The sequence below is a fragment of the Sphaerodactylus townsendi genome, linkage group LG08, assembly GCF_021028975.2.
Source record: "Sphaerodactylus townsendi isolate TG3544 linkage group LG08, MPM_Stown_v2.3, whole genome shotgun sequence".
NCBI classification, from domain to species: domain Eukaryota; kingdom Metazoa; phylum Chordata; class Lepidosauria; order Squamata; family Sphaerodactylidae; genus Sphaerodactylus; species Sphaerodactylus townsendi.
The window spans coordinates 28,267,757-28,293,695 of NC_059432.1; the positions used below are offsets into that span (position 1 = coordinate 28,267,757).

At 46.4% G+C, this 25,939-nt stretch overlaps 1 protein-coding gene across 1 annotated transcript; it reads left to right on the forward strand.

Annotated features, from left to right (window-relative positions):
* Nucleotides 1–3,589: 3,589 nt before the first annotated feature.
* On the forward strand, nucleotides 3,590–21,366 carry LOC125438430 (annexin A2-like). Its single transcript, XM_048506873.1, is given in 9 exon segments — nucleotides 3,590–3,680; nucleotides 5,198–5,292; nucleotides 6,089–6,202; nucleotides 8,477–8,567; nucleotides 8,946–9,022; nucleotides 9,811–9,870; nucleotides 10,735–10,828; nucleotides 11,439–11,534; nucleotides 21,314–21,366. Coding segments are annotated over 9 exon segments (771 nt in total).
* The last annotated feature ends 4,573 nt before the right edge of the window (nucleotides 21,367–25,939 follow it).

Genomic DNA, 25,939 nt, shown 5'->3' on the forward strand with positions numbered 1-25,939 from the left:
CAGCTTCCCTTCGTGCAATGAGATTCCAGCTTCTCACTCAGCCAATCAAAACATCCAGCCATCAATACTGTTCATACCATTTTGCATGAGTAAGATGGTGTGCCTGATTCCCTTCCAGCTGATTCCAGCTTCCCTTCGTGCAATGAGAGACCCAGATTTTTCAGTGGCACACTTGCACACTCTACAGCCAGAAAATATCCAGGTTGTCCTAGTCTTATAAAATGATGACCCGTGTTTATTGGGAGGATCACAGGAAAAGTGATGCTGGAAAGCCAAAAGCGAAAATCATAATGGCTGAAGCCAAAATAACAGCTGAAGAGGACTTCTGGCATTTGGTACACTTCCAAGTCCATACTTCTGTCTTCTTAGTTGTCTGAGAAGGTGAGGTTGAGGTCGAAATAAATTTGACTGCCTTTGTTTCTGATCAAAGCTCTTGCCTGCTTCCCAAGCCATAATGAATGAAGATTCTGGCAGTGTTGGGCTCTCTTCAACAACTGATGTGTGGAGGCCTTCTGTATGTCAAGGAATTCTTGCTTTTCAGTCACTCTTTTGCTGATTTTCGGTTGGCTCAGACGTGTATGAAATTTAAATTTTCACCCCCATTTACTCTTTTTTAACATTTAATCTTAGCCACCAGAGGGCAGCACGTTTAGAACCTGATCTTTCCTTGGGTTATTGATTGCCTACTATTGTCTAGATGGGATGCTAGCAAAATTTGTGACTAGCTCTATAGTAGAGATGCTCTACAAGACAAACACCTTGCTTCCATTCAGAAATACTCCCCATGGTTCTCCTGCGTCAAAAAGGACAAATGTTATGCACAATATCTCACAAAATCAAGGGAAGTCCTAAGGAAATCCAGTCTACTTCCCTGAGAGCACCAGAATGCGTTTAAAGTCCAGAATAATTGATTGGGGTAGATATGCTAAAACACCAAAAGAGTGTATGCAGATGAAGTTTAAACTGGAGTGAATTTTACATAATACACTACACAATTTCCCATTGCCCTTACCTAAGTATTCATAGGTGTACAAGATATATCATGTCAGTTCATAGGTAGCGAGGAAGAGAAAGCTTGTTTTCTGATAAAGGTGGACATGTATGTTGAGGTTACATTCAAAGTAACGAGACTCATATTTTTAGAAGTGAAACAAAATCAACAGAGTAAACGCTTAATCTAGTTGTTCTAAAACATACAAGCTTTGTTGTAATAAAAGATGTTTCAGAAAAACCTTTATAATTACAATCAGATCCTGCTATGAGTAAATATATGATACTTGCTTCGGTAACTTAACACTATTAGAACTGTAATGCTTCTACACTCTAAAGCTTGAAAAAATCCTCACAATGTGTTTTATATTTTTGTAAACTGTGGGGAGTAGGGCTTTGGTTGAAGTATCTGTTTATATGTGTATGGCCTATGGCTAATAAACATTGAATTGAATACTATTGTCTTTAATATATATTTTTTTAAACCCAAGAGCCCTGCATCAGCTACATGCTCAGTGTATGGTTCCATGCCTTACATGGACCCCTCTGCTAACCATCCCTCTTTTGTGCCAAACTGAAGTACATTTGGCTGTGTATAGCCTTTAAAAAAAAGGATGGGAAAATGCAAGGCTGCCTCTGTAAAAATGACTCCTCCATAGCCTGCACCATGAAAATATTCTTGAAATTTTCCCACAGGTCTGAAATTGACTAGACCTAAATGTAATATGGACTAATCAGTTTCACATGAATCTGCCTTATCATTGACTGTCGTATCAAGTTATTTCACATGAATTCAATCTGTTCAAGTATCTGCCTTATTGATTGTAGTGAAAAAAGTATTTTTCAATCTAATCAAGTTCGCTACTTAAGAATCTCTTTGAATATCCAACAGAAAGACAGAATCAGGAGAAACTGACAAGGCAGGGTATGAACGTAGCAAAAGAGCGCTCTTGCACAACGAAGAGACTCCCTGAGCTCCAGAACCATTTCTCTCAAAAGTAAAAATTCCACTTTATTTGGACTTTTGACAGGTATGTAATACACAGAAGCAGAATATTTCACAGCACAGGTTTGCTGCTCTCTCTCTCTCTCCGGAATGTTAACTTCTCCAGCCTCGTTACTGCTGCTTAGGTTAGCTACTTGAGTTAAAAGCCATACAGACCCGAGTTAGGGAACTGCACGAAAGCAACCCACAGTATTGAGTCTTGCAAATACAGAGACAGAAGAGGTTAGTGCGTTGATGGGGCTAGAGTGGCAGGAGGAGAAGGGAAGCGGAAAACACAGATCCGGGCAAGGGATCGGTCTTCTCTCAGAGCGGTTTTCAATCATTCCCTGCACATGTGAGGTTCAGGAGCTTCTACTTCGTTGGTAATCCCCCTTTGTGTCTTGCTGCATGGAAAGCGAAACAGACGAGAGAAATTATCCTAGGAACCTTCCTGCACATCTCGAAAGAACCTCCAAAACGGTGCAGAATTAAAGATACAAAAATACGTAAAACTCCCCCCTCACCCAGCCTCTTCTCTTTCACTGTCTGTGTATTGTTCTGATTGTAAAGCAGGGGGATTCTTTCCTCACATTGCAACTTTCAACTGGCCTTCCTGTTTACTTTAAAATGCACGGGCCAATTTGGATTTATATCCCCCCTTTCTCTCCCAAAAGGAGACTCAAGGTGGCTTACAAGCTCCTTTCCCTTCCTCTCCCCACAACAAACACCCTGTGAGGTGGGTGGGGCTGAGAGAGCTCCATAGAACTGTGCTTCTGAAATCTATTTTCAACTGAAAAGACTGTTTCTAGATCAAGAATGCCAAACCCTGCAGGACAAAGCTCGAAGCAATCGTTCTGTCCCCCTCCACTACAGCATTAAATTTAAAATTAATCAGATGGCAGATTATCTGACCCTACTTTCTGACCCTAAATAGAGGGGGGCAATTTCCAGTGTGCACTATTAAAGTGCAGGCTTCTCCCATAGGGTTCACGTATATAGACCGTACTCAGAGATGCTATGCAGACACCTACTGGGGACCCAGATATAAAAAGCGTACATAGAGACAGTGGACTCACATTATTCCTAGATGCCGTGCAAACCTCCCCCCAGAGGGAGAAGTGTCATTTGTACAGCTGAGACTCAGCTAAGAACCCTCCTCCTTATTAATCTCACCCCTGTGTCATTGGCCCCAAAGGACTTTAACATCTTTAGCTGCTCAGAGGCCTGTGATTGTGTGCTTATTGAATGGGGCCAATGTCTTTGCTGCCCCAATGTCTTTCTCCGCTATCAAAGCCCGGAAGTGACGCAATCTGTGAGATCTCCCAGCCCCAGGGACAAGATATATCACATGGAACTCTCGCCCCTCTTCTGTAGTCCCACCGCTAAGCACCGGAAGTGGAGGTTGTGGGCGCGTCTCTATAAACGGCTCCGCTTCCGCCGTCGGGCTCGCCTCAATTGAACAGTATTGATTTGGCCGCTAGATGGCAGCATTCCCTTGCCCTGTTTTGAAGTGTCACAGCGAATACTATATGAGCCGGAAGTATTCTCCTGAATCATCGCCCCCCGTTTTGTAGTCTTTCTGCCACCACACGGTACTTGAAAGTGTTACCGCTAATGGGGTCCCGCATACCTCCTGTACCGGAAGCGCACCCAGAATTATTCCCCCGTTCTGTAGTCTTCCCTCCGCCACAAGATACCCAGGAATGTAACGCCTAATATGGTCCCCTGTGCCACATAGACCGGGAGTGTTTCACAGAATCAACCCCCCTTCTGTAGTCTTTCCCCCATCGCTCGGTACTGCAAACTGCCCCAGCCAAAGACCGGCAGCATGACACAAAATCGTCCCCTCCCGCCCCCGTTCCGTAGTTCCATTCGAAATTTAAAATCAATAAAATAACAGTCCAAACGTTTGGTAAAATAATAAAATACAAGTATTAAAATGGCCTGGGCTAAACGAGGTTCTAAATTATACTTTCCCGACCACCACAAACCCTCACAGGAAAGAAATATGGGACTGGAGGGGCTCTGAAATGAGACAGCAAAGCACCCGGGTGCATGGCCAGGAGTTCCTGCTGCAGCAAAGGCCACAACAAAGACCCCTTTCCCGCCCCCCCCCTCCCCCCCCTCCCCACCATACCACCCTGAGCCTGCCATGGTTAGAACGTCCATTGCCATTAAGGGCCTTTGCCTTTCGTTATAACGATCGTTTTAACGGCCATTGCCTTTCGCACTGGCCCGTCACAGAGTCCAGCCCCCCAAGCAGCAGCCCTGTTCTGCGGGGGAGGGGGAAGGGGGCTACTGCCGCTCTGCCGTTTGGTAAGGGGCGGAGGGGGAAGGGCATCCCACGGAGGCGGGGCTTGGCCTCCACCTGAAGCCAATGACGGAAGCCCCTCCCGGTCGCCTCCTGACCAATGGCCGCGCCTTTCGCCCGACAGAGCGCGCCGATTGGACCGTCGCCCTTCCTCCTTCTCTTCCCGCTTGATTGGCTCTGTCGGGCGAAAGCACCTGCTCTTAACCACTGCACCAGGCTGGCTCTCAGTGGAAAAGATGGCTCTTTGACTCTGAGGAGGCATGTTAGCATGTTTGTTGGCAGCCTTTATTTATGACACTGTATGGACCCATTTGTATATAAAGGCCAGATTCTCATAATGGATAGATGCATCTTAAATGCTGGATATTGTTATTTTTGTCAATGAGCCTCCTGGGCTGCAGAAGAAATTGTACTTCAAGAATTCATGTGAAAGAACTTGATTGCAAGAAAAGTCATACCTGTTAAATAAAATTCTCTGCATAGGGGAAAATAGGGTGACAGAGGTAAATCTGGAATGCTATTCTACCTCACATATTGTCTTTCCTGCTTGTGAGGAAGCTTCTCTTGAGAAGCAACATTTGGGTACCAGATCGGCTGTGTTTAGCCTCGTGCAATTCAAGAAACTTTCACCTTCCAGTTCTGCTGAAAATACAAACTCTGTCACCCTCTCTCGGGAGTTCGGCAGTATAAAACATTAGCCTACCTTACAGGGTTGTTGGAAAGTGTCGTGAGCTTATAGAAGTACTTAGACTATGGCTTATGCTTGTTGTTAGAATTACTTCCTTACTCTAACCTTTGAGGCTTAGAGTGCTTTAAAAACAAACCTTGTCTTTCTGGTGTTTGCAGCCATGATGCTTTGAATGCAGGAGGCGTTGAGGTGAAAATCCGCTGAACCCACTTTCTCGTTGCAGGTGTGGACAAGCCAACCATCGTCAACATCTTGACAAACCGTAACAACGAACAACGGCAGGACATCGTGTTTGCTTTCCAGAGAAGGAACAAGAAGGAGTCTCAAAGCCGTTTCTGGCGATTTCAGTGCCCCGGTGTAGACATTCTTGTTGGGTCTTGCGGCTGGCAGCATTTGCAGGTTAAAGACCGGGAGGACCAGTTATCCTAGCTCAGCCTGCAAATTTATGCTTGAGCCTCAGACATCCAAAGGAACACACTCCCCACTGGACGATGCTGGCCTTCGAACACAGGAACCACTTTGCGGGGTCAGACCTAATGCCAGTCTTGTCCCGCAATAAGATGAGACCGCCCTATCATTTGCTTTTATAGATAATTGGCTGTGTACAAAATTGATTGTGGCACTAAAAATGCACAGATTCTCTTGTGCTAACTTTTAATATGTGAATTGGATTGACTTCAGCAGTGGTGTCGTGGTTGAGAGCAGGTGCACTCTAATCTGGAGAACCAGGTTTGATTCCCCACTCTGCCATTTGAGATGCGGAGGCTTATCTGGTGAACTAGATTAGCCTGTGCACTCCAACACATGCCAGCTGGGTGACCTTGGGCTAGTCCCAGTTCTTTGGAGCTCTCTTAGCCCCACCCACCTCAGAGGGTGTTTGTCTGGGGGGGGGGGAGGAAAGGAGAGAAAGTGGGGGTATAAATCCAAACCCTCCTTCTTCTTCTCTTTTTGGGTTGTGACTTGGGAAATAGCAAACTAATGTTTACAAATGGAATATGGTTGATTTTTACGTTTTTAAGGGGAGATGGTAACCTTCAAAATAGCTTATGTTGCTGGGTGGGGGGCACAATTGGGTCTGAGCCTTAACGTGTTGATCTCCTTCCCATTTCTGAAGGATCTACCTGCAGCTCTGAAATCTGGTCTGTCTGGAAACCTGGAGACGGTTATGCTCGCCCTCTTGAAGACACCCGCACAGTACGATGCCAGCTAATTGAAAGCCACCATGAAGGTAACGGAGGGCAGGAATTGGCGTGACGCCAGGTCCACTTAATGATTTATTTCATTCATATTCTGCAGGTACAAAATTTGCTTGAGCGTAAAATCTGCTCTGGAAACACCCTAAACATGTGCGACAATTACCTTCTGGCTCATCCAGAGTTCTGTGGCAGTCCACAGGGTGGGAAAGTGTTTGTGTAACCCCCATGCCCAGAATGGGTTGGCCCAGAATGGGTTGACCCAGTAAGGGGGTGGAGACTCAGAGCAGCAGAAAGGCTGCAAGAGCTCTTTGCAGAAGACAAGGGTACCAGACTCGGACCTTGATTTCTATAAGCCCTTAACACCTTGTTAAGGTAATTGCAATATTGTTGGGAACTACTGGGAAGGTAGTTGTTGTTTTTGCTATGTTGTAAATGTTGGAGTTTATTGTTTCAGGGTTTTCTTTTGTGGTTGTAATGGGTGAGAGTTCTCCTGGAAACCTTCATCATGTTGCAACCTGTTCATCAAGCCCTTGGAGTCTTCAGGAGCCAGCCAACTTGCAAAGAAGAATTTGGACTTGGCAATATCAGTAGACTGTAAATAGAAGGACTTGAAATGCAACCTGAACAGGACCTTGAATTGTAACGTTAAATGTTGATGTTTTAAAAGTGTTAATTGTAAAGAAAAGTAAACCATTTTGTTGTTTAAAACTGTTGTTGCAACTCATTCCAAGTACTGCCCCACAGAACCCACAAGCTGAGGTTACATTTGCATATGTTTATTCTCTTATGCTTAGCTTTTGGGGTTCCCTTGACTTAGTTCACCCTCCTCCCAGTAGCCTGTTAGCCAAAGTTCAGTTCTTGCTAGTACGGAGGGTTTTTAAAAATCCAATGCTGCCCTCTTCTGTCTCTTGCCAGCATAGTTGTGATGGAATGAAATAACGCAAAAATGGCTCATCACGAATTAAAACTGTGAAATAATGTAGATTATAGATCATTCAGTGTTTTCATTTGAGATGGGCTTTTTATTCTATAAACCACCACTGGCACCAATATTTTTTCATCCTTTTTCTGTTCACTGTTGTACCTTTTTCTTTTACATTCTTTCTTTGTCACGTACACTTTATCAAGGCAAAAATATCCCTCGTTTGTAGTGCTAAAGCCAGGAAATTATGTGGATATTTTGGTTAAAGAACTGTACCCAATTCTTAAGCAAACATTTACACTGCTACTATTGTTTTAAACATTATTATTAATAATCATCATTATTAATAATGATGGTGATGTATAAAAACAAGAGACCCGTAAATGAGTTGTCTTAATGATGGGATATTTCCTAAACATGCCCTACTCATTTTCCTACTCAAAGCTAACGTGTTGCCGATGCCGGCTGGAATAGACCATAATTTCCTAGCCTTCCACAGGAATCCTTTTGACAGCGGGACTCAGGAAGGTCACCTGAATTCCCAAAGAGTTTAATTAACACCTGACACGTTAGTTATTTTCTTATTGTATTAACAGCCTCATAACAGATTTACACTTTACACTCCGTTAATTCAACATTAGTTCAAAGTCGCACTTCGGAATTAAGTTTTTATGTTTGCAGCTCAGAGAGGAACCCGCTGATTAAAATCTAGACTTTGATCATGAAATGAGCCTTTGAAATACATATTTTATAGCATTGGGCCCCCTGAACGGCTCTTGCTTGTTCCAGACAAATGAAATCTGAGTTTGTGCCTGTCCTGCAAAGTGTGGCTTGGTCCTTCAGGGTTTGCAGAGATAATCAGTTGGGTTTTTTTTTTAAAGGGGCTGCCCAGTATTGTAACTTCCTTTCCAAACACACTTTCCAGATACAGTTTATGTGTACACTAGACTCGGTGCAGAGGGGGAAATAATTAATTTTCAATCCAACTGAAGGTGACATCCAGATAGCTAGGTTTTGAATGATTCCCAGTTTACTTTTATTGAACCATCCAGTGACCCAGTGATGGCCAAATGTTGTTCATAAGGATATATTTACCATGAAGGAAAGTGGGGGGTCCTCCCCCCGTGATGTTGATTCTCTTCTCACATTGAGGGTTCCATAATTGCAGAATGTGCATCTTCCAGCATTAGATTAAACCCCCCAGAAAATAATCATGATGTCAAAGTGTGGAAACACTCTCCTATTGTTGCTTTGTGGGGTGGGAGGGAAAGAAATTGCTTCTCTTTCAGTTGAAACTGTGGACTGACTTTTCAACCACACCTTGGTCAGAACTGCAAACCATTCCGGAAGCATTTTTCTATGTGTTTTTTGTGCTTCTTTTCAGGGTCTGGGGATGGACGAAGACTCCCTGATCGAGATCATCTTTTCACGGACCAACTCTGAACTCAATGCAGTTAACAAAGTCTACAAAGAGAGTAAGTTGGTTAGGCCAAGCAAAAAAGAGGGAATTACCTGCATTTTTTCCTCCAGTTATTCCAAACCCAGAAAGGGTTTGGTTGTGGCATCAAAACTTTGGAACTTCCTCTGAAAGGAGATTCATGTTTCCTTCTATCACTGTCTCCCACCAGTGAGTGAAGACTTCTTTGTTTCATAGAATCATAGAGTTGGAAGAGACCGCAAGGGCCATCAAGTCCAACCCCCTGCCATGCAGGAACACACAATCAAAGCACTCCAAAGCACTTGTTTTCAGAAACAGAGAATTTCAAAACTCTTTTGAGTTTCAGTATTTTTAACAGAATTTTCAAACATCTCACTGTTAGTTGAATCCGATTAATACTCAATCTGTTTTTCAGTGTACAAGACTGATTTGGAAAAGGACATTTCGGACACACCTGGTGATTTTCGCAAGTTGATGGTCGCGCTGGCCAAGGTGAAGGTCGCAGTGTCTGGCTGTTTTTCTTCTCTGCTGATTATCATTCACTCTGCTATCTTGTTGTCTATGCAGTGGATATATTTAAGCTAAAACTGAAACACCGTATTGGAAATCTGATACCTGTATCATATGATTGTTGGCATCTGTTTGGATACTAAAGAGCACAGTGGCTCTGTTTTGCCCAATTTTTACTTCAGAAAGTCTAGTGATTTCCCAAAGATTAAAGTCATGGTTGGATACATAGAGGAGCAAGGCTGGGTGTTTACCTAAGTTAAGATATCCTCCAGTTTGGCAAAAGAGTCCATTGGCTCAAATTCACCACCATTCCTAACATGCCACTGAATGATCTCCCGTACAGTAGATGAATTCTAACTTTTCTTTCTGACTATCTAATGAATTCCTCTCCCACAGACCTGGAGCGATCTGTCTTGTTCTCTCTCTGTCATAGAAACTGAGAGAGAGAGGCTAATTTCTTGGGAGGACTCCATGTTACCTGAGCAAACAGCACTATATTGCCACCTACTGGCAATTTACAGACATTACATGGCAGCATATTTAAAGCAATATGTTGACGTGAGAGTTCCAACCCAGGCAATGGGTGAAAGAAAAGACAAATAAGTTGTCTCCATCTGATACTCATTCCGTAAAATGGGAATTGTTGCAACCGAGTTCACAAATCTGTATGAGGGAACGAGACCTTGTAAAACAGTTTGTGTGTCAATAGCGCTTCTTGAAACAGACATTTACTTTGGTGTTGATGTCCTTTGCGTTCTTTTTTTTTTAAGGGGAAGAGAAACGAGGACTGCTCGGTGGTCGACTATGAGCTGATTGACCAGGATGCCAGGGTAGGTGATGCTGTGTAGTTACAGATGCCCTCTTACCATCTTTTAATGATTTATTTACAAGTTTTATACTCTGCCTTTCTGCCTTTCTTGGGGGCACCAGTGCAGACAGGCACATCTTAAAAACAATATTAGACTCCTCCAGGCCATGGCTGGTGTTGACATGTCCGGGCCAGGGCTTCTGGAAGGGCCAACTGTTGATGGCCCCTAATCCACACACTTGCCAGCACTCTACTGCCCATGCTGTCAGATGGATGCGCCACCCAGTGTCACCAGGCACTTTCTGCCTTTCTCAGGGGCACCAGTGCAGACAGGCATAACGAAAGGCATGTCTTACAAACAATCTTAGAATCCTCTGGGTAGGGAGAAAACCATCTTCCTCTGATGTATATCTCTAGCTTTGGGTATTCCAGGATACACTGCCTCTGAACCTGGAAGTTCCACTGTTGTCCCATAGTTATGGTTGGCCAGCCTCCTGTTACGTACAAGGCAGGCAAGCAGGCACCTACTTGCAGGACTTTCTAGCATGGCCAGAAAGCAGAGCTGTTTAGAAGCGCTGATGGGACAACTTGAGGGTGATAGATATGGTTATGGGTTTTTAATTATCTGCCTCAATACTGCGTGTCCATGGTCTTAATTTGTGATTATTTTTGCACTGTGTTTATGGTTGGGTTCTGCCTTGAGGCCTGATTGTGTCTGGAGAAAGGCAGAGTGTGGAAATACTGGGAGTAAATATGTGATCACTACAAACAAAGTCGATCTGACCAAAAGGGGAACTTCAATATTTTGAGAGGTGTCCTAATGCCAAAGTCCAGAAAAGAAGCAGGATAGAAGCTGTTGGGGTTTTTTGTTGTTGTTGCATCCACAGACCTGTATGACACCGGTGTGAAGAGGAAGGGAACCGATGTTGCTAAGTGTATCAACATCATGTGCGAAAGGAGCCATCCTCACCTGCAGAAAGGTAATTTGAAACACGCCGAGACGAGCATTTACAGAGACAAAATTCACATCCCAACTAGCCAGTCGGATTGATCAAATACACCAAACCACCTTTCGATCTCTAGAGGGAGAGGCGGTGGGAGAATCATAGAATCATAGAGTTGGAAGAGGCCCCAAGGGCCATCGTCCAACCCCCCTGCCATGCAGGAACACATAGTCAAAGCACTCCTGACAGACAGTCATCCAGCCTCTCTTTAAAAACCTCCAAAGAAGGAGACTCCACCGCACTCCGAGGGAGTCCATTCCTCTGCCGAACAGCCCTGGCTGTCAGGAAGTTCTTCCTGATGTTTAGGTGGAATCTCTTTTCCTTCACCTTGAAGGAAGGAGAGGTGGAACTGGTGAGAAGGATTAATTTACTAACCAGTGTTATTGTAATATTTTTGTTAATTGGTTTTAAAGTTTTAAATCAAGATTTATATTTTAAAGTTGTATGATGTTTTAAATTATGTTGTAACCCACCTAGAACCCTTTGGGGATGGGGCAGGATATAAATCCAGCAAATAAATAAAAAGGTTGGGGACTCTGATCTAAATAAAGGTTCTCGTTGTGCCTCTATTTCCCTCCCCTAATAGTATTTGAGAGGTACAAGAGCCACAGCCCCTATGATATGCAGGAGAGCATCAAGAAAGAAGTCAAGGGAGATCTGGAATGCGCATTATGTAACCTTGGTAAGTAAATGGGAAGGCGGCTGGTCTGAATGCCCAAATGCAGAGGGCCAAGGGGCAGAGATCGCTGACCTGTTTGAAATGCCTTCCCAGTGTCACTAGTATAGTCCTTATTGGGGTGTTTTTACATGCATTATTGGGGTGTTTTTACTGCATATTTTCTGAACTGGGAACAGTAGTCATAAATTGGATTTTAGGACTGAATTCTGGGTAAAAGTACAGTCTGTCTCTTGTTACGCTGCTTGGAATTGACTGAGCATCTCAACAAGTACGCTCTAACACTGTTCTTATGCAAATAGTGCCACACTCAGAGCTTATTTATGTGCAACTAGAGTTGATTGGAGCCATTGTGCCTGCAGCCTGATTACGGAACTCCATTTTCATGCTAGAAAATACTGTGATTTTCTCACAGGAGGAAAAGGAGGAGGAGGAGGAGGAGAGGGACTTCTATTGTCCTACAGTGTGTGAGTAGGCAGACATTATTGTTTGAACAGGTGGAGGGTAAGGTTTGTTTCCCCAGATGTGAGCAATTCAAAGGACAACTAAGCAGGTATCCTTAGTTTGTCCCAACAGCATAGTGGCAAATGAGTTTCCTCAGCATCCCCACAAGGGGGTGATCTAGTCCTAGCAATTCCCCTAGGGTCTAGGCCAGTGATGGCGAACTTTTTTGAGACCAAGTGCCCAAAATGCAATTCAAATCTCACTTATTTATCGCAACGTGCCAACACGGCAATTTAACCTGAATACTGAGGTTTTAGTTTAGAAAAAACGGTTGGTTCCAAGGTGCGTGTTACTTGGGAGTAAGCTTAGTGGTAGTCGGTGCCTTTGATTTGAAGCAACCATGTAACGCTTCGAATGGGTGAATCACGACCCTAGGAGGGTTTACTCAGAAGCAAGCCCCATTGCCAGCAACTGAGCTTACTCCCAGGTAAAGGATTGCACTTTAATTCTTCTCATGAAAATCAGTGGGGTTTAACAGTGCTTAACAGGGTTACCTACACTGCTTCCCCAAAACTAGGTCTGAAGTTTAATGCTAATAATCTCCCTGAAATAATTACACTATTATCATACTGGGGGCCTGGCGCGGGAAGGGGGAGGGGTGCAGGGGGAAAGGGAAGTAAAACTTTCACTTTCTGAAACTCAATAACCCCACTACCACAAAATAAAAGTAAAAAGGCAGTCAAGGAAGGCAATCCTAAGCAAGAATGCTGTGCGAGGGGTGGGATAACTTCAGGAAAGCTAAATTTGTGGAGCAGCCATCTGATCTGTGGTTTTTCCTTCACATGTCATCACAGCACTTGACTTCCCACAAAAATGCAACAGGAACAGAGAAATAAAAGCATGGAGAATATTTTGAAACGGACCTCTCTGTCCCACATTTGCTTCTGTCAGAATGGCCCTAATTCTGATAAAGGGAATGGAGAAGGGATGCTCAGGGCAGTAAGGGATGCTCTTCTCCCTTTCCTGCCAGTTGGTCGGGGCCTGGTTTAGCTCAATTCTTTATCGGTTTGAAATGCCTGTTGTCTTTTGTACTTTTACTTTGATCCTGTGGGAACGGGATTGGCGTCGCGAGCCTAAGGACCTTGCAAGATCTCTCCTCCCCGCCCTGGGCTCCCAGCCACTAAAAGCCCCATCACTCTCTCTCCCAGGGGAGCAGGGTCCTTAACAAACAGTTCACTCCAATCGGAGCGAGCGCCTGAATCCCATCACTGTGCCTGCCCTGCTCTTGGCAAGCCCCTAACTCAGATTGCTGCTTTTTAATCCTACCCCCAAAGTTTTAGTTTGGTCCCAAAAGTTACACGCCAAGAAAAGCGTGCCAGCCTCCAGTCTCCCAAGCTTTGTGGGGGGGGGGGTACTTGTGGGGTGGTAGATGGTACTTACAGCAAATCAGGTTGACTCAAGAGGACCTCCCTGAAGCTCAGCCCCAGCTGGCAGAGCACCTTGCACACGGCCAGCCTGTGCAGCGTGACTCCCAACGCATTTGCTGGCAGCCGACTCTGGCTGGGCGAGGGGGGGAGGGGGAGATGATAGCATGTGTGCCCACAGAGACGGCTCTGAGTGCCACCTTGGGCACCCGTGCCATAGGTTCGCCATCAAGGGCCTAGGCCAATGTTTCCCAACCTTTTCGACGTCACGGTACCCTTGACCTCGCTCTTCATATCTCAGGGTACCTTTGAGGTTCATTTGAATTATTTTTTTTTGCATTTTTAAGGGTTTTTCCTTTTTTGGCCTGTAGGTGGGGGGGAGTGGCAAGCAGGGGGAGGGGAGGGGAGGGAAAGCAGCATTGACAGCCGCGTTGTTTGTTTGCCTAAATTCAGCATGGATTTGGGGGGATTTAAAGGGAGAGCTCCCTTTAAATCTACTCTTCCAATCCACACTGCATTTAGGCAAATAAAACAATGCTGTTTTAAATGTTGTTTAAAGGAAGCCCGTGAGGTTTCCAAACCCCCCTCCCCCCGCCCCTTCAAAATCCATTTGATTCCGGGGGGGGGGGGGCAGGCAGTATCATTGTCAGGGTACCCCTGGGACGTTCCCATGGTACCCCAGGGTACCACGGAACTCTGGTTGAGAATCACTGGCCTGGGCTCACAGCTGATTATCAATACAGCTGTGACATCAAAACATTTTATCAGCAGACCCTAAATGGGGAAATACAGGCACAGTTGATGTTGCAAATTGTAGTCATCCCCGCAGGGTCGTCGCTAAGGAAGAGGCGAGACGCGGAGGTTTCATCTGGTGGAGATCGCCAGCAGCGGGAGCGCGGAGGTCCGTGTTCCTAGCGAGTCTCTCGCGTGCTGGTTCCTGGCACCTTTTATTGTGATTCTATCGGGGGCGTGTAGAAGGGAGGAACGGAGGGAGTTCCGGGAGAGCGGGAGGTCGGGAGATCATCATGTGATGCATGATCTCACCTGGCTACGTGCGGAGAGGAGCGTAAGCGTCTGAGCCTAATCCTCACCTGGGGGCAAGACCATTGCCCTGCGCCCGATGACTGAGCCAGACAGTTCATGACCCGTGACTCATAGGGGATGAGGAGTGGGGTCGCGATGCGACCAGAAGGCCGTAGGAGGCGTAGGTGTTCCAGCGCTCGACCACGGTGCTGCTGGAGTCCAGCGGTGCATTACTACATCTCCTCCTCCTTTACATTTTAGAAGGAGGCCGAAATGCTGAGGCGATTTAGGGGCGCTTGTCCCTCCGCTGTTTAATTCGAGTTGACCGAGGAGCTGCTTGTGCAACATTAGAACTTGGTTCGCGGGGGCAGGGGAAAGTCGAGGAGCTTCTTACACCGCGTTACAGGCAATAGTAGATACACATTGAACAAAACAAGACCCGGCGATGAGGCATACAATCAAACCAATGCAGAGCTGTGCGATAGCACTCAACCATCCTCCGGCAGCCAGCTCCAGAGGGCTGACCACCAATGGGGGCAATACATGCATTATTTCAGATTGGATACAACTTCTTGCAACTCACGCGCTTTCATATGAATCAACTGGGAATTATCAGAGAGATTAAAGCAACACATATTATGTACATTCTCACAACCCTGGTGATGCAATAACAACAAATAATCAATGGCGACACGATTATCTAAAATTAAACTTGTGAAGTTCCTGCTGCTTTCGAGGCCAGGGCATCAGAGCAATGGAGGTGGAGTTGATGGACAGGGCACAGGCCAACCCGATAATAGTCTTGTGTTACAGGGAAACAAGTCCGGGGACTCCCACGAAGATTCTGAGGGAAACACACTCCGCTTAGCTTCAACGCCCGGCGTCATCCGGCAAGAAGTCGAAGGCGGGCCCGGCGGCTGTGCTTAGCAGGCTTCGGGGTGAAGCCACAAGGCAAACGATGGTGAAGCGGTAGCAGAGAGTTCCGGCAGACACAGGCGGAAATGCAGCAACAACAAATAACATAACTTCTAAAATTAAGGCATGCAATAACTTCAGCAATAGTTGGTTCACAGTAAGCAATAAAACATGGCTAAACGATACATAGGCTGGATGTATGCGGAAGGAAGGCAACCATTAGGTTGCATAATTGTCCAATGCATGGCTCTTGCTGTTTGACTACCAAAGCTACAGCAGGCGATGGCGTTAGAGTCCATGGATTTCTCAAAGCGTAGGAGAGCTTACTGATAGTCTTTAGCATTGCAGGTTCAGTGATTCTCCACGAGCAAGGTTGTGAGAGAAGTGTTCCAACAATATTCAAGCGGCTGAAAACAGCGGAGAGTTCCAAGGGGTTAATCTATCAGGAATGTTCCTGGCTGCAATTCCAAGTTTCAGCCAGGGGGTGCAGAGGGAGAGAATGGCGACTGTGGATGAGGGGCAGCGACACACAGTATCAAACTCTGAGCCATAGCTGTCCCAGGCTGCCCGTTCCTCGGGGGTGGCCCAGTGAGGGCTGCGATCTCCGTGGAAGAATGGGTGTGCTGGCTCCAGAGAGATCCCTCCCATCTCGGCCCAGGCTGGGGGGGCAATCCGGGGCCCTCTCAACAGAGGCGGCTGGGTTGGATCCTCCAGGGGAGGCCCAGCCCCAGCTCCGGGATGGGGCTGGCCTGGCATGGCGAGCTGGACTCCTGTATGGAAGAGAAAAACAAGCAGCTTTTCCCCAGGGGTTTCTTGCGCTGGCTGGGTTAGTACATGACAATAGAGGGACCTGAGCCCCTGAGGTGGGGGCGAGCAATTTTGAATGATTGATAGAGGAAACGATACTTTTGGATATGGTCTGCTGGATGAGACCTTGATTGGGTCGATAGGGGGAGGGACTACCACTTTCTTTTGTTGTTTGGCCAAAACCACCTTAGAAGCAGTTGGCCCATTCCGACCAACGATCACTTGCAACATTCAAAGGCGTTAAGAGACACAAGGCGGGAATTGCCCGAAGGCTTAGGAGAGGGAGAGGTCACATCCAGGTGGTGTTTGTTTGTAAAACAATCCCAATCACCGTCTAAAGTGTGGGTTTTTTGCAAAGCAACTTAAACAATTCACAATTATAGTCATATCGTGTATATAGCAATCCATAGGAAAAGTTAAGAGAAATATGCAAAGAAAACAGTTCCTGGGCTTGAGGTTTTGATCCACCACGAGCAAATTGAGAGGGGGTTTGCAAAAACCAACTATCAGATCCTAGATCTAAGGGTGGGAGTCGTCAGTTCATTAGAGAGGGTGTGCAGAAAAGAAGGCGGGGGGTTGGAAGTCAGCTCTACCTTCCCTCCTGTAAAGAGGACTTTGGCCGGTTTGAGCTTGCTTCCTACCACCTTCACAAGCGGAGGCTGTGTAAGATAGGTGTGGCTGGGAGACCCCGGCACTGTGACTAGCCAGAGGCTCAGCAGAAAATGTGGGGCATGAAAATAATTCTGGCGCCAGCCAATGTGGCTAGTGTAGGCTCAGATGGACCGAAGGGAAAAGGTTCTCAAGGAAAGGTTTGAAGAAGAGTTTTGAAGGTTTAAACTAAGATGGAAGTGACTGAAGCAGGTCCCGCCATTTATCCTAGGAAGCATACGAGCTGTGTCCCGTTTAAAGGCGGATGCTGTAATGGTGAGAAGCCTTTCAAGGCATTAGCACATAATCAGAAGGAGAAAAAACTTTAATTGAAGCACAAGGCATAGCTTAGAAGCAATGGAAAAATCCCTCTTATGAGGGAAACTTTAGGAGTCTCTTGAAAGGGGACAAGACATACAGAACATACATAGGCATACAGGCACGATATAAAGTAGCGAGGGAGGTTGCAGCTCTGATTTGGGATCTTGCTCTCTACAGAGGTACTGGCGATTTTGCTGCCATTGGGGCTTTGAGCTTAGGGCTTTGCACAGGCTCAGAGGCTATGAGATCTGGTTTGAACCTTACAGCTGGAGAGGGCCAAGGGGCTTCTTCTTCAGGGACTTTGGCTTAAGGCCATTGTCTGAGCATCTTCCCCACTTTCCATGCCTCATTGTCCTGTAGATTGGCTATGGGGCATTCTGAGGAAGGAGTTCAAAGCGGCAGTCCTCTTGGATAATGAAGACGGACTGGGCATAGTGCCAGAATGTTGGCGTTCTCTTCCGTCAGCATTTCTTTCTGTTGCAATTCAGTGACTATGGACTCTGCAGAGATTTTGAAATCTCTTGCGTACCATTCTGGGGCACTGGGGAGGCAGAGTGACTTTGGAAGTAGAAGGGGTTAGCAGAGCAGGAGAGTATAGACGTAGGGGAGCAAGCTGGCAAGACCAGCCCAATGAGGTCTCGTGGGGATGGGATCACTTGCTATACTGAGCTGGGGCAGCCCGAAGATCTCATGGGGAGCTCGGGGAAGGGTTTGAGGTCACGGATCTTGGTTCGGGGACTGGGGAGATGCCGGTAGCGGGCCTCCCAGCGTGGGCGCCCGGTCTGGAGCACTCCTGGGGTCTTAGCCCTCTGGGGAGAGACCCTCCTCCGTCAGGGTTGTAGGCTCCCCGGCGGGCAGCCTACAATTCCTCGAAATGTCCTGGCTTGCCTTGGTGAGGCACTACGTCTGGGGCTGTCTCATAGCGGCCCAGTGGCGGCTAGAAGCTGGCTTGATGGGCGACCCGATATCCCTGGCAAGCTTTGAGCATGTGACCCTTCGGGGTTCCTTCCTAGGCCTGCTTGACGGCTTTGCGGCACTCAGGCGTTCTCCTTGGCAAAGGCTTAAGGAGTTAGCCCTGGAGCCTCCCTCGTTGTCAACCTGGCTCGTGAGGGCCTTCTGGTGCCTGTTCACAAACGCAGAATAGGGCTCTTGAGGCTACTGCCGGGGGGTAGAAAAGCTGTGGGATGGCCGTCCTTGATTGGGGACTTTCAAAAGCGCATTGTAGAGGCGCATTCAGAGGCGACCGTAGGGTGGCCACCCGGCAGGCAGCAGCCATAAAGCTCTGCTTGATGGTGTAGAAGCCGTAGCCAGGCTGCTCCTGCTTGCTTATGCACTGCTGGCGGTACTGGCTTTCCCAGATCACATGCAATGCGGGTTTAAAAGCATCGCGAAGGTGGTTTTTTCCAGTCCTCGGAACCATTAGGTGGTTCCTGGCGACTGCTTTCCAACATGCCTCTCACATAGGGGCTGGTGATTCCTACGTCCTGCATTGCTTTGCGGACTCAGTGAGGATATTATAGCTTAAGAGTACTTTCGACAACCCGTCGAACAATGCCATCCTCCTCGGTATCTGTAAGAATGGATGGGGCACAAAGCGGGGATATCGGCATCGTCTTCCGTCAGGGTTTCTTTCTTTTGCAGATCGTGGCTATCGTTCTGCGAGTTTGAAACCAGCGCCATTCTGATGGCTGGCCGGAGGAGTCGCGGTGGCTTCGGAGAAAATGAAGCGAACAAGGGGCGGCCGAACTATGGGAAGGAGTGGAAGAGGAGGAGGAGCAAGGGGCAGAAGGAGGACGAAGCGTCAATTTAGCGGATAGAAAATTCGGGGTTGAAATTGAAGGTGAAAGATCGAAAGGAGGGCGGCCTACAGCAAGGGAGCCATAGGTCTACCCAGGCCTGATGGCGACATAACATTCTCTCCGCGTCAGTAGCAGTGACATCGGTAGCGAGGCTCTGTCGCGAAGAGTCGCCCGATGCGCCGATCCAGCCGGACCCGGTGACCCTTTCAAGCGACGGTGAGCAGGGTGGAGGTTCGAGATTCCGGGTTTCGGCACCAGCTTGTAGTCATCCCGCGGGGTCGTGCAGCTAAGGAAGAGGCGAGGTAGCGGAGGGTTTCATCTGGTGGAGATCGCCAGCGAGAACGCGAGGTCCGTGTTCCTAAGCGAGTCTCTCGGCGTGCTGGTTCCTGGCACCTTTTATTGTTAGCCGATTCTATCGGTGTAGCAGAAGGGAGCGGAGGGAGTTCGGGAGGCCGGAGGTCCCGGGAGATCATCATGTGATGCATGATCTCACCTGGCTACGTGCGGAGAGGAGCGTAAGCGTCTGAGCCTAATCCTCACCTGGGGGCAAGACCATTGTCCCTGCGCCCGGTGACTGAGCCAGACAGTTCATGACCCGTGACTCATAGGGGGGATGAGGAGTGGGGGTGCGGTGCGACCAGAAGGCCGTAGGAGCGTAGGTGTTCCAGCGCTCGACCACGGTGCTGCTGGGTCAGCGGTGCATTACTACAGCAAATGCCTTGGGAAAGCGACACAAAGCTCCGCAGAGCTCGCTTTCAGTCAATGCCTCACAGTCTGTCAGTTCTGTTAAGTTCTCAATAGACTCTCTCACAAGCAACCCCCAAATTTCTGTCCTAATTGGAGCTTTTGGGTGTGACTCATTGCGTGGCTTTTGCAAGTTGTCATTCTGATTCTGTTCCCCTTCCCCCAGACTCAAAATCTCGAAGGAGGAGAGGACAAATGCTTATGAGAGCATGAACACTATAAGGGAATGGCCTAGCCTTCAGGCAGCCATTTCTCATGCTGCAATCTATGCGGTTTATTGATTACAGAGGGTAACTGCAAACCAGAGACCCATAAGGTATTGTCGAATGTGCTTACAATTCAAAAATGCTCAGGGATTTGAGGGGGCTTGTTTTCCCCACATGTGCAGACTGCCTCTAAAGAGTCAGAATTCTGCCACTCCTGGAGCATATTATAATCTGTCTCAGAAAAAGATGTTAGTAGGGTTGTATATTCCTCCGCCACATAACTCAACATGCTGGTCTCCTCTTTGTTGTGGAATGGTCCATCTGGGTCCTAGTGCCTCCCTAGCCTTGCCCAGCCACCCCACCCCCATCATTTGAAAGTAAAAATATATTTTGACATTCAGTTTCATTATACAAAGAACCATGTTCAGTAATGCACAAAATAAGATCAAAAGACCTAAGAGACAAAATAAAGAAAAGACAAAAGACAAAAAAAATGATAGGCATTCTTGGTCTGAAAACACTCTTTTGGGTGGCAGAGCTTTTTGTTTCTTTTGCAGAAAATTTATGGGAAAAAAGGAGGTTGTATTTGCAGATGTGAAGAACTGGAGAAAAAAACCTCCCACACTACTTTAATTTTGCAAACTATGTGAAATAGTTGTTTGCAAGTGCATTTTCATTAAGCTAATAGAGGACTGCAGTCTATGCCACAGTGTATGCTATTCCATCATGATCTTACAGCCCTGTTTTCATTTTTTGTGATTCCATTGTCTGTATTGCTTGACACAACATGTGCAATACTTTTTTGCACTTTTTGAATTCTTGCAACTCTGGTCCTGTTGCCTTGCTTAAAAAGTCTCTCATGTTATTTAATTACATTGCTTTTATACCATGTAATCTACCTTCAATCTCAAGTATTTTATTTATTTATTTATTATTTGGACTTTTATATCGCCCCATCCCCGAGGGGCTCCGGGCGGTGTACAACATAAAATACAGTTATAAATAAATTGCCAAAACCTTTAAAACCTTTAAAACAGCTATGAGAATAATAAGAGGCGTCCAAGTAGAAAATGGGTCTATAAATATAATGAATAGTAATGGGTGATGAAGAAGAAGAGTTTGGATTTATACCCCACATTTCTCTCCTGTAAAGAGACTCAAGGTGGCTTACAAGATCCTTTCCCTTCCTCTCCCCACAACAGACACCTTGTGATGTAGGTGGGGCTGAGAGAGTTCTGAGAGAACTGTGCCTAGCCCAAGGTCACCCAACAGGAATGCAGAAGTGCGGAAACACATCTGGTTCACCAAATAAGCCTCTGCCACTCAGGTGGAGGAGTGGGGAATCAAACTCAGTTCTCCAGATTAGCATTCACCTGCTCTTAACTACTACACCACGCTAGATGCCCCTATATGCTCATTTGTTCTTCACATATTTCTCTTTCTTTTCTCCCCAGTTTCTCACATCCCTCTTCAACTTTGTGACAAGAATGGGGTGGAGGAAGGGTGAGGGTTAGGCTATTGGTAACTTCTTGATAGTTGCTGAAAGAAGGGGGAAGTTGGATAGTAGGTGGGAGCTGTTCAGTCTGCCATGGGAAAACCAGAAGAGGACAGAAAGAGGCATGCCTGAATGAGCTCTTCCTTGGCGGTGCTCCTTCAATGGCCCAACCTCTTCCTCAGTCTCCTGCTCCTGCGGGAGATGTGCTGTACAGAGCCCAATGCCACCACTCTCTTTGCTGCTCTCAGTCATCTTTGCATATCTCTTCAACCCAGCACCCCTAAGGGAACCTCCTCAAATTCTGGCTCTGGCCCAGCTGGCAGAGGAGGAAGCGATGAACTCCCACTTGCTTGGAGACCACAGTGGAAACCATGCCCCCTTTTCTGAGATGTTTGCTGGTTTCTCAAAAACATCTGTTTTGGCACTATAGACAATGGAATGTTTGAAATAGGTAGATGCCAAGGTCACAGTTTGCCCAGGGCGCTAAAAAACCTTCGGCCAGTCCTGGATGGGTCACTGTAAAAGGGTGCCTTATGTACCCCGGGCGAGGGAGAGATATTATCCCACCACTAGCCACCAATTGTAACGGGACGTGTAGCCTACAATCAGGGATCCCACTAAACTGACCAGTGGGGTTTCCTTGGCCACCCAAAATATCCCAGGCTAGTGTTCAGTGATCTGTTTTTCACTCTGCTGCCACCATTAAAGAGAAGGAACTCAGAATCCCAAAACTGCTGCTGGCTGCCAAATATAATAAAGGGTCCCACCTCACATTCACTCTTGATCTGAGGGGAATGTCCTTCAGAGTCCCATAAACAAAAATGGAAGGAACTCAAAATTGGCTGGGATTCTAGTCTCACAAACCGGCACTCTTCAATCCTCTCCTCTCTCACACAAACACAGGCTGGCATGAGGGGTAGCTTGAACTTACACAGTGAGGTGAAATTTATTTTTAAAACAAAAGAAAGACTTATTAAACTGGCTCAGAGAGGTACTAAAGCTTGATGGTTTCAGAGAGGTTCTTTTCACTTAAAAATTACAGAGCTTCAGATGTTACTTAGGTTACACACACACACACAGACACACACAGGTGTCTCTTCAGGAACGATTTTGCTTTAGATCTACTAAATTTCTTCACAGACAGACACTAGTCCTTTCTGATCCACAACCCACTGAGTACACACACACACACAGTCTATGCCCTGTGAGATTCTGGCATACAAAGCCTCCCTCTCTCACACTAATCCCAAACTGGCCGCACTGCCACTGGATTGGGCCTTCCCAGACTGGTGTTACATGAGCACGGCAGACGCTATGTCTGGACAGTCTTCACTGTCAAGCCACTGACTGGCGCATCACTTTGCACCAAACTCAGGGCCTCCTTTCTCTGACAAGCCTCCTCAGCTTGTAGAGTGACTGGACTTCTGTCAGCTAACTCGGCTGAGACAGAATCCTTCAGCTTCAGACCTGACAGTCCACTCTCTGTCAAACTCTGGTTCTTCCTGAATCTCTCTCCCAATCTTGACTAAACTCTGACAGGCACCGCACTGTCTATTTATGCTGCTAGCACTTTGGCTCCCCCTATCCCTGGCCATAGGCAACTGTGCCTCTGCTCGACCAATCAAGTGGGTTCTTTTGTATAGCGGAGCCTGCTGCCTTAACTCTGGCTGTCACTAAGGCCTTTTCAGCAGGCTTGCTTCACACCAGCCCTTCAGGGTGGGGCAAGTCCGTTACAGTCACCATATAAAGCAAGGTTAGATTTGCGGTTCACCCGATCAAAAGGGTTGGGAATAGCTGGCAGAGGACAATCCTCACCAGGGTCTTCGCAAGCTTTTCTTTCTGTTAACTTACAAATCCATTTTGGCATGTGTGGGGAGTCCTCCCAGGAGGAAGTGCCTTTTCTGTGGGTGATCTATTGTTACCACTTTTGTTAACGTAAGAGGAGCCAGCTGTTTGCTACTAAGTGAAAGTGACCCTTCAGAGACTTGCAATTAATTGCAAAAGGGGGTCCTGGTTTGTAATCTCACCCCACAAAATCTCCTCTTCCAAGATTCTATAAATTCTCAGGGCTTTTAGTGGTGCCCCATCAGATTAGAGTTGTGAAGTCAATTTTTTTCAATGTTCCCCTACATTTCAGAAAACCCTCTCTGAATGTAGAAATAAGAATAGCAAAGAAAATACAAGGTTAACTCATCTCACCCAAAGGTTCTAGCTGTTGCTTTTTCATTTGCAGGGAAAATCTTCTCATGAGACCATTCAAACACAACTCTTCTACTTTCAATCTGAACTTGTGCTTTCCTCCCCGCCACTTTGGGATTGGGCTATTATGGTGAACTAACTTTTAAGTGCTGTCAACTTCCCTTCCCTTCTGGATCATTATGAGTCTTTTGAGTTTTTTCGTAAAATGTTAATTTACCAAATTCGATTTTACTGCTTATCAAGAGAGTCCTCTATGGAGGCAGAGAACCCAAAGGCAGAGACCCCAAAAAGGTTGCTTGTGGTTAGCCCCATTATCCATACAGGGACCACTAGCTTACTATTAGCGTGATTTTATTCTAGCGTGCCTTTAAATCTGAGACAAAGCAACCAATGCAGGACAAACCAACATACAGCAGGCGAGAAAGAGCCTTTAGCAGTGAGTCGTTGGAGGAAAGCAGGTGTGAGATAAGGATGCTATAAGTGCCCATAATTTTCACCTGGGCTGTGCGCTGAAAGTGATGCTGATCAGATGCTGAGAATGAACAAACATGCACATCCCTCTTCGGCATCATCCTTGATTCAGCTGCCTCTTTCTCCTGATTGAGGGATGCCTCCAGAGCTGAATGAAGTCTGACTGATTCCATAAGCTCAGTCCCACCGCGGTGCCCCAGCCCTTCCATTTGCAAGATTCATAATTCTGTTTACTTGCAGGACAGTTGGAACAGATTTCACAATTTATAGTCACAATATAGCCTGTTCTTTATTTCATTTTTTAAACGTTTTGTAGCAGAAAGCAATTTATTTGCTTATAACGAGGGCTGCAACTGCCATAAGAGAACAATGCAAATAAAAACGTTAAAACTTATCATTTCAAACGTTTCAAGTTAGAACATTTTCCCGAACCTCGCTGGCAGGGCACAGATAGGCGCGCACACAAATATATAGATATCGGCCATTATTACAACCATAAACAAACAGTGGTTGCTACAGTATCAGTGAGGGTGCTTATAGCCAGTAACTTTAGCTGCCAGAATTCCCATTCCCATGGTGGCGACACTAAGACGGGATAGAGACATGTTGATCTTTATGCATTTTAATTAAGGGTTTTGGCTGTGTTTCTATCTACAAGATATACATGTATGTCACAGAGTCCTTTATTGTGGGACCCTATTTTACCTGAGGTCGAACTAACCTTTTTTGTGGTGGTGGTGCTCCTTTTTCACACACCTTTTTTTTTTTAGCCATGGTAAAAAGAAAATTGCGATGGTGGTGGGTTTTTTTCACTTTCTGCGGTGCCGCCTTTTCCCTTTGTGCTCTAAGCATGTGCTTATTATGCTTGACGCTTAATCCAGGACTGGGCGCCTCTCTGCTGCCTTGTCCAAGGTATTAATTGCCAGTCGTTTTGATGCATGTGAATGTGATTTTTTGCCATCAAGGAAGAAGGAGAGGATACAAACCTTTCACCAGCATCTCACAGACACGAGCAGGGGATCAAGTCTCTGACTGGAAAAGATTCTTCTGCAGATCAGCCTGTGATCAGGAGCTCAGGGCAGGGCAGGCTCTGGCTGGGTTTCTAGGAAGACAAGGTCTGACCTCTGTAAGGAAGGTGTTACCATGGAAACAAGATTGGGAACCTGCATCTTTCCCTTCAGCAGCAGCAGGAAATCACCTTTGATCAGCGGGAGAAAAGACTAGAGTGACTCGAAGCTGATTTCTGCCTTTGCCAGACCACTTTACCACAGAGCTTTTTTAGTTCAATCCCTGTTTCCGTGTCTTCCCATACCTAACAAAGATGTATCACTTCTGCTGTTATGAAATCCTGGGGCCCGTCCACCTTTCTTGCTGTCCCTGGATTTATGGCCCAGATGGGGTTTCTCCGCCCGTGCCAGCTCGCCTCTGAGCGTCCCTTTCTCATCCTTATGAGCCATATTTCATGCCTGAGTGGCTCATACAGTGTGTGTGTGGAGGGGAGGGAAGAGGCCAAATTATGCTCGGAGCCAAGAGGGATGATAGTATTTTTTTGCCTGACAGGGTGCCATTCTACGTTTAGGTCTGCAAGTGAATTTACCACTTGTTAGTGTAGATGTTATTCTGTCTGATATGTTTGCAAGAATTTCCTGTCAAAAGGACTTGTGACTGTCAAACACACTCAAGAAACGACTGTGTTGCTTGGCATGTTTCCTTCCTGCCACCCAAGGCAGAAGGAAAAGAAGGAAAGAAGCAGAGGTGGGATGCAGCCTATTCGCACCTATTCGGTAGAACCGGTTACTAAAATTTTCTCAGTTTGGAGAACCGGTTATTAATGATTAACTCCACTAGGGATAAGGGGGTAATCTCTGTCCCTGGGTACAACAAATCTCCTCAAGTGGGGGATGCAAAATCGCCC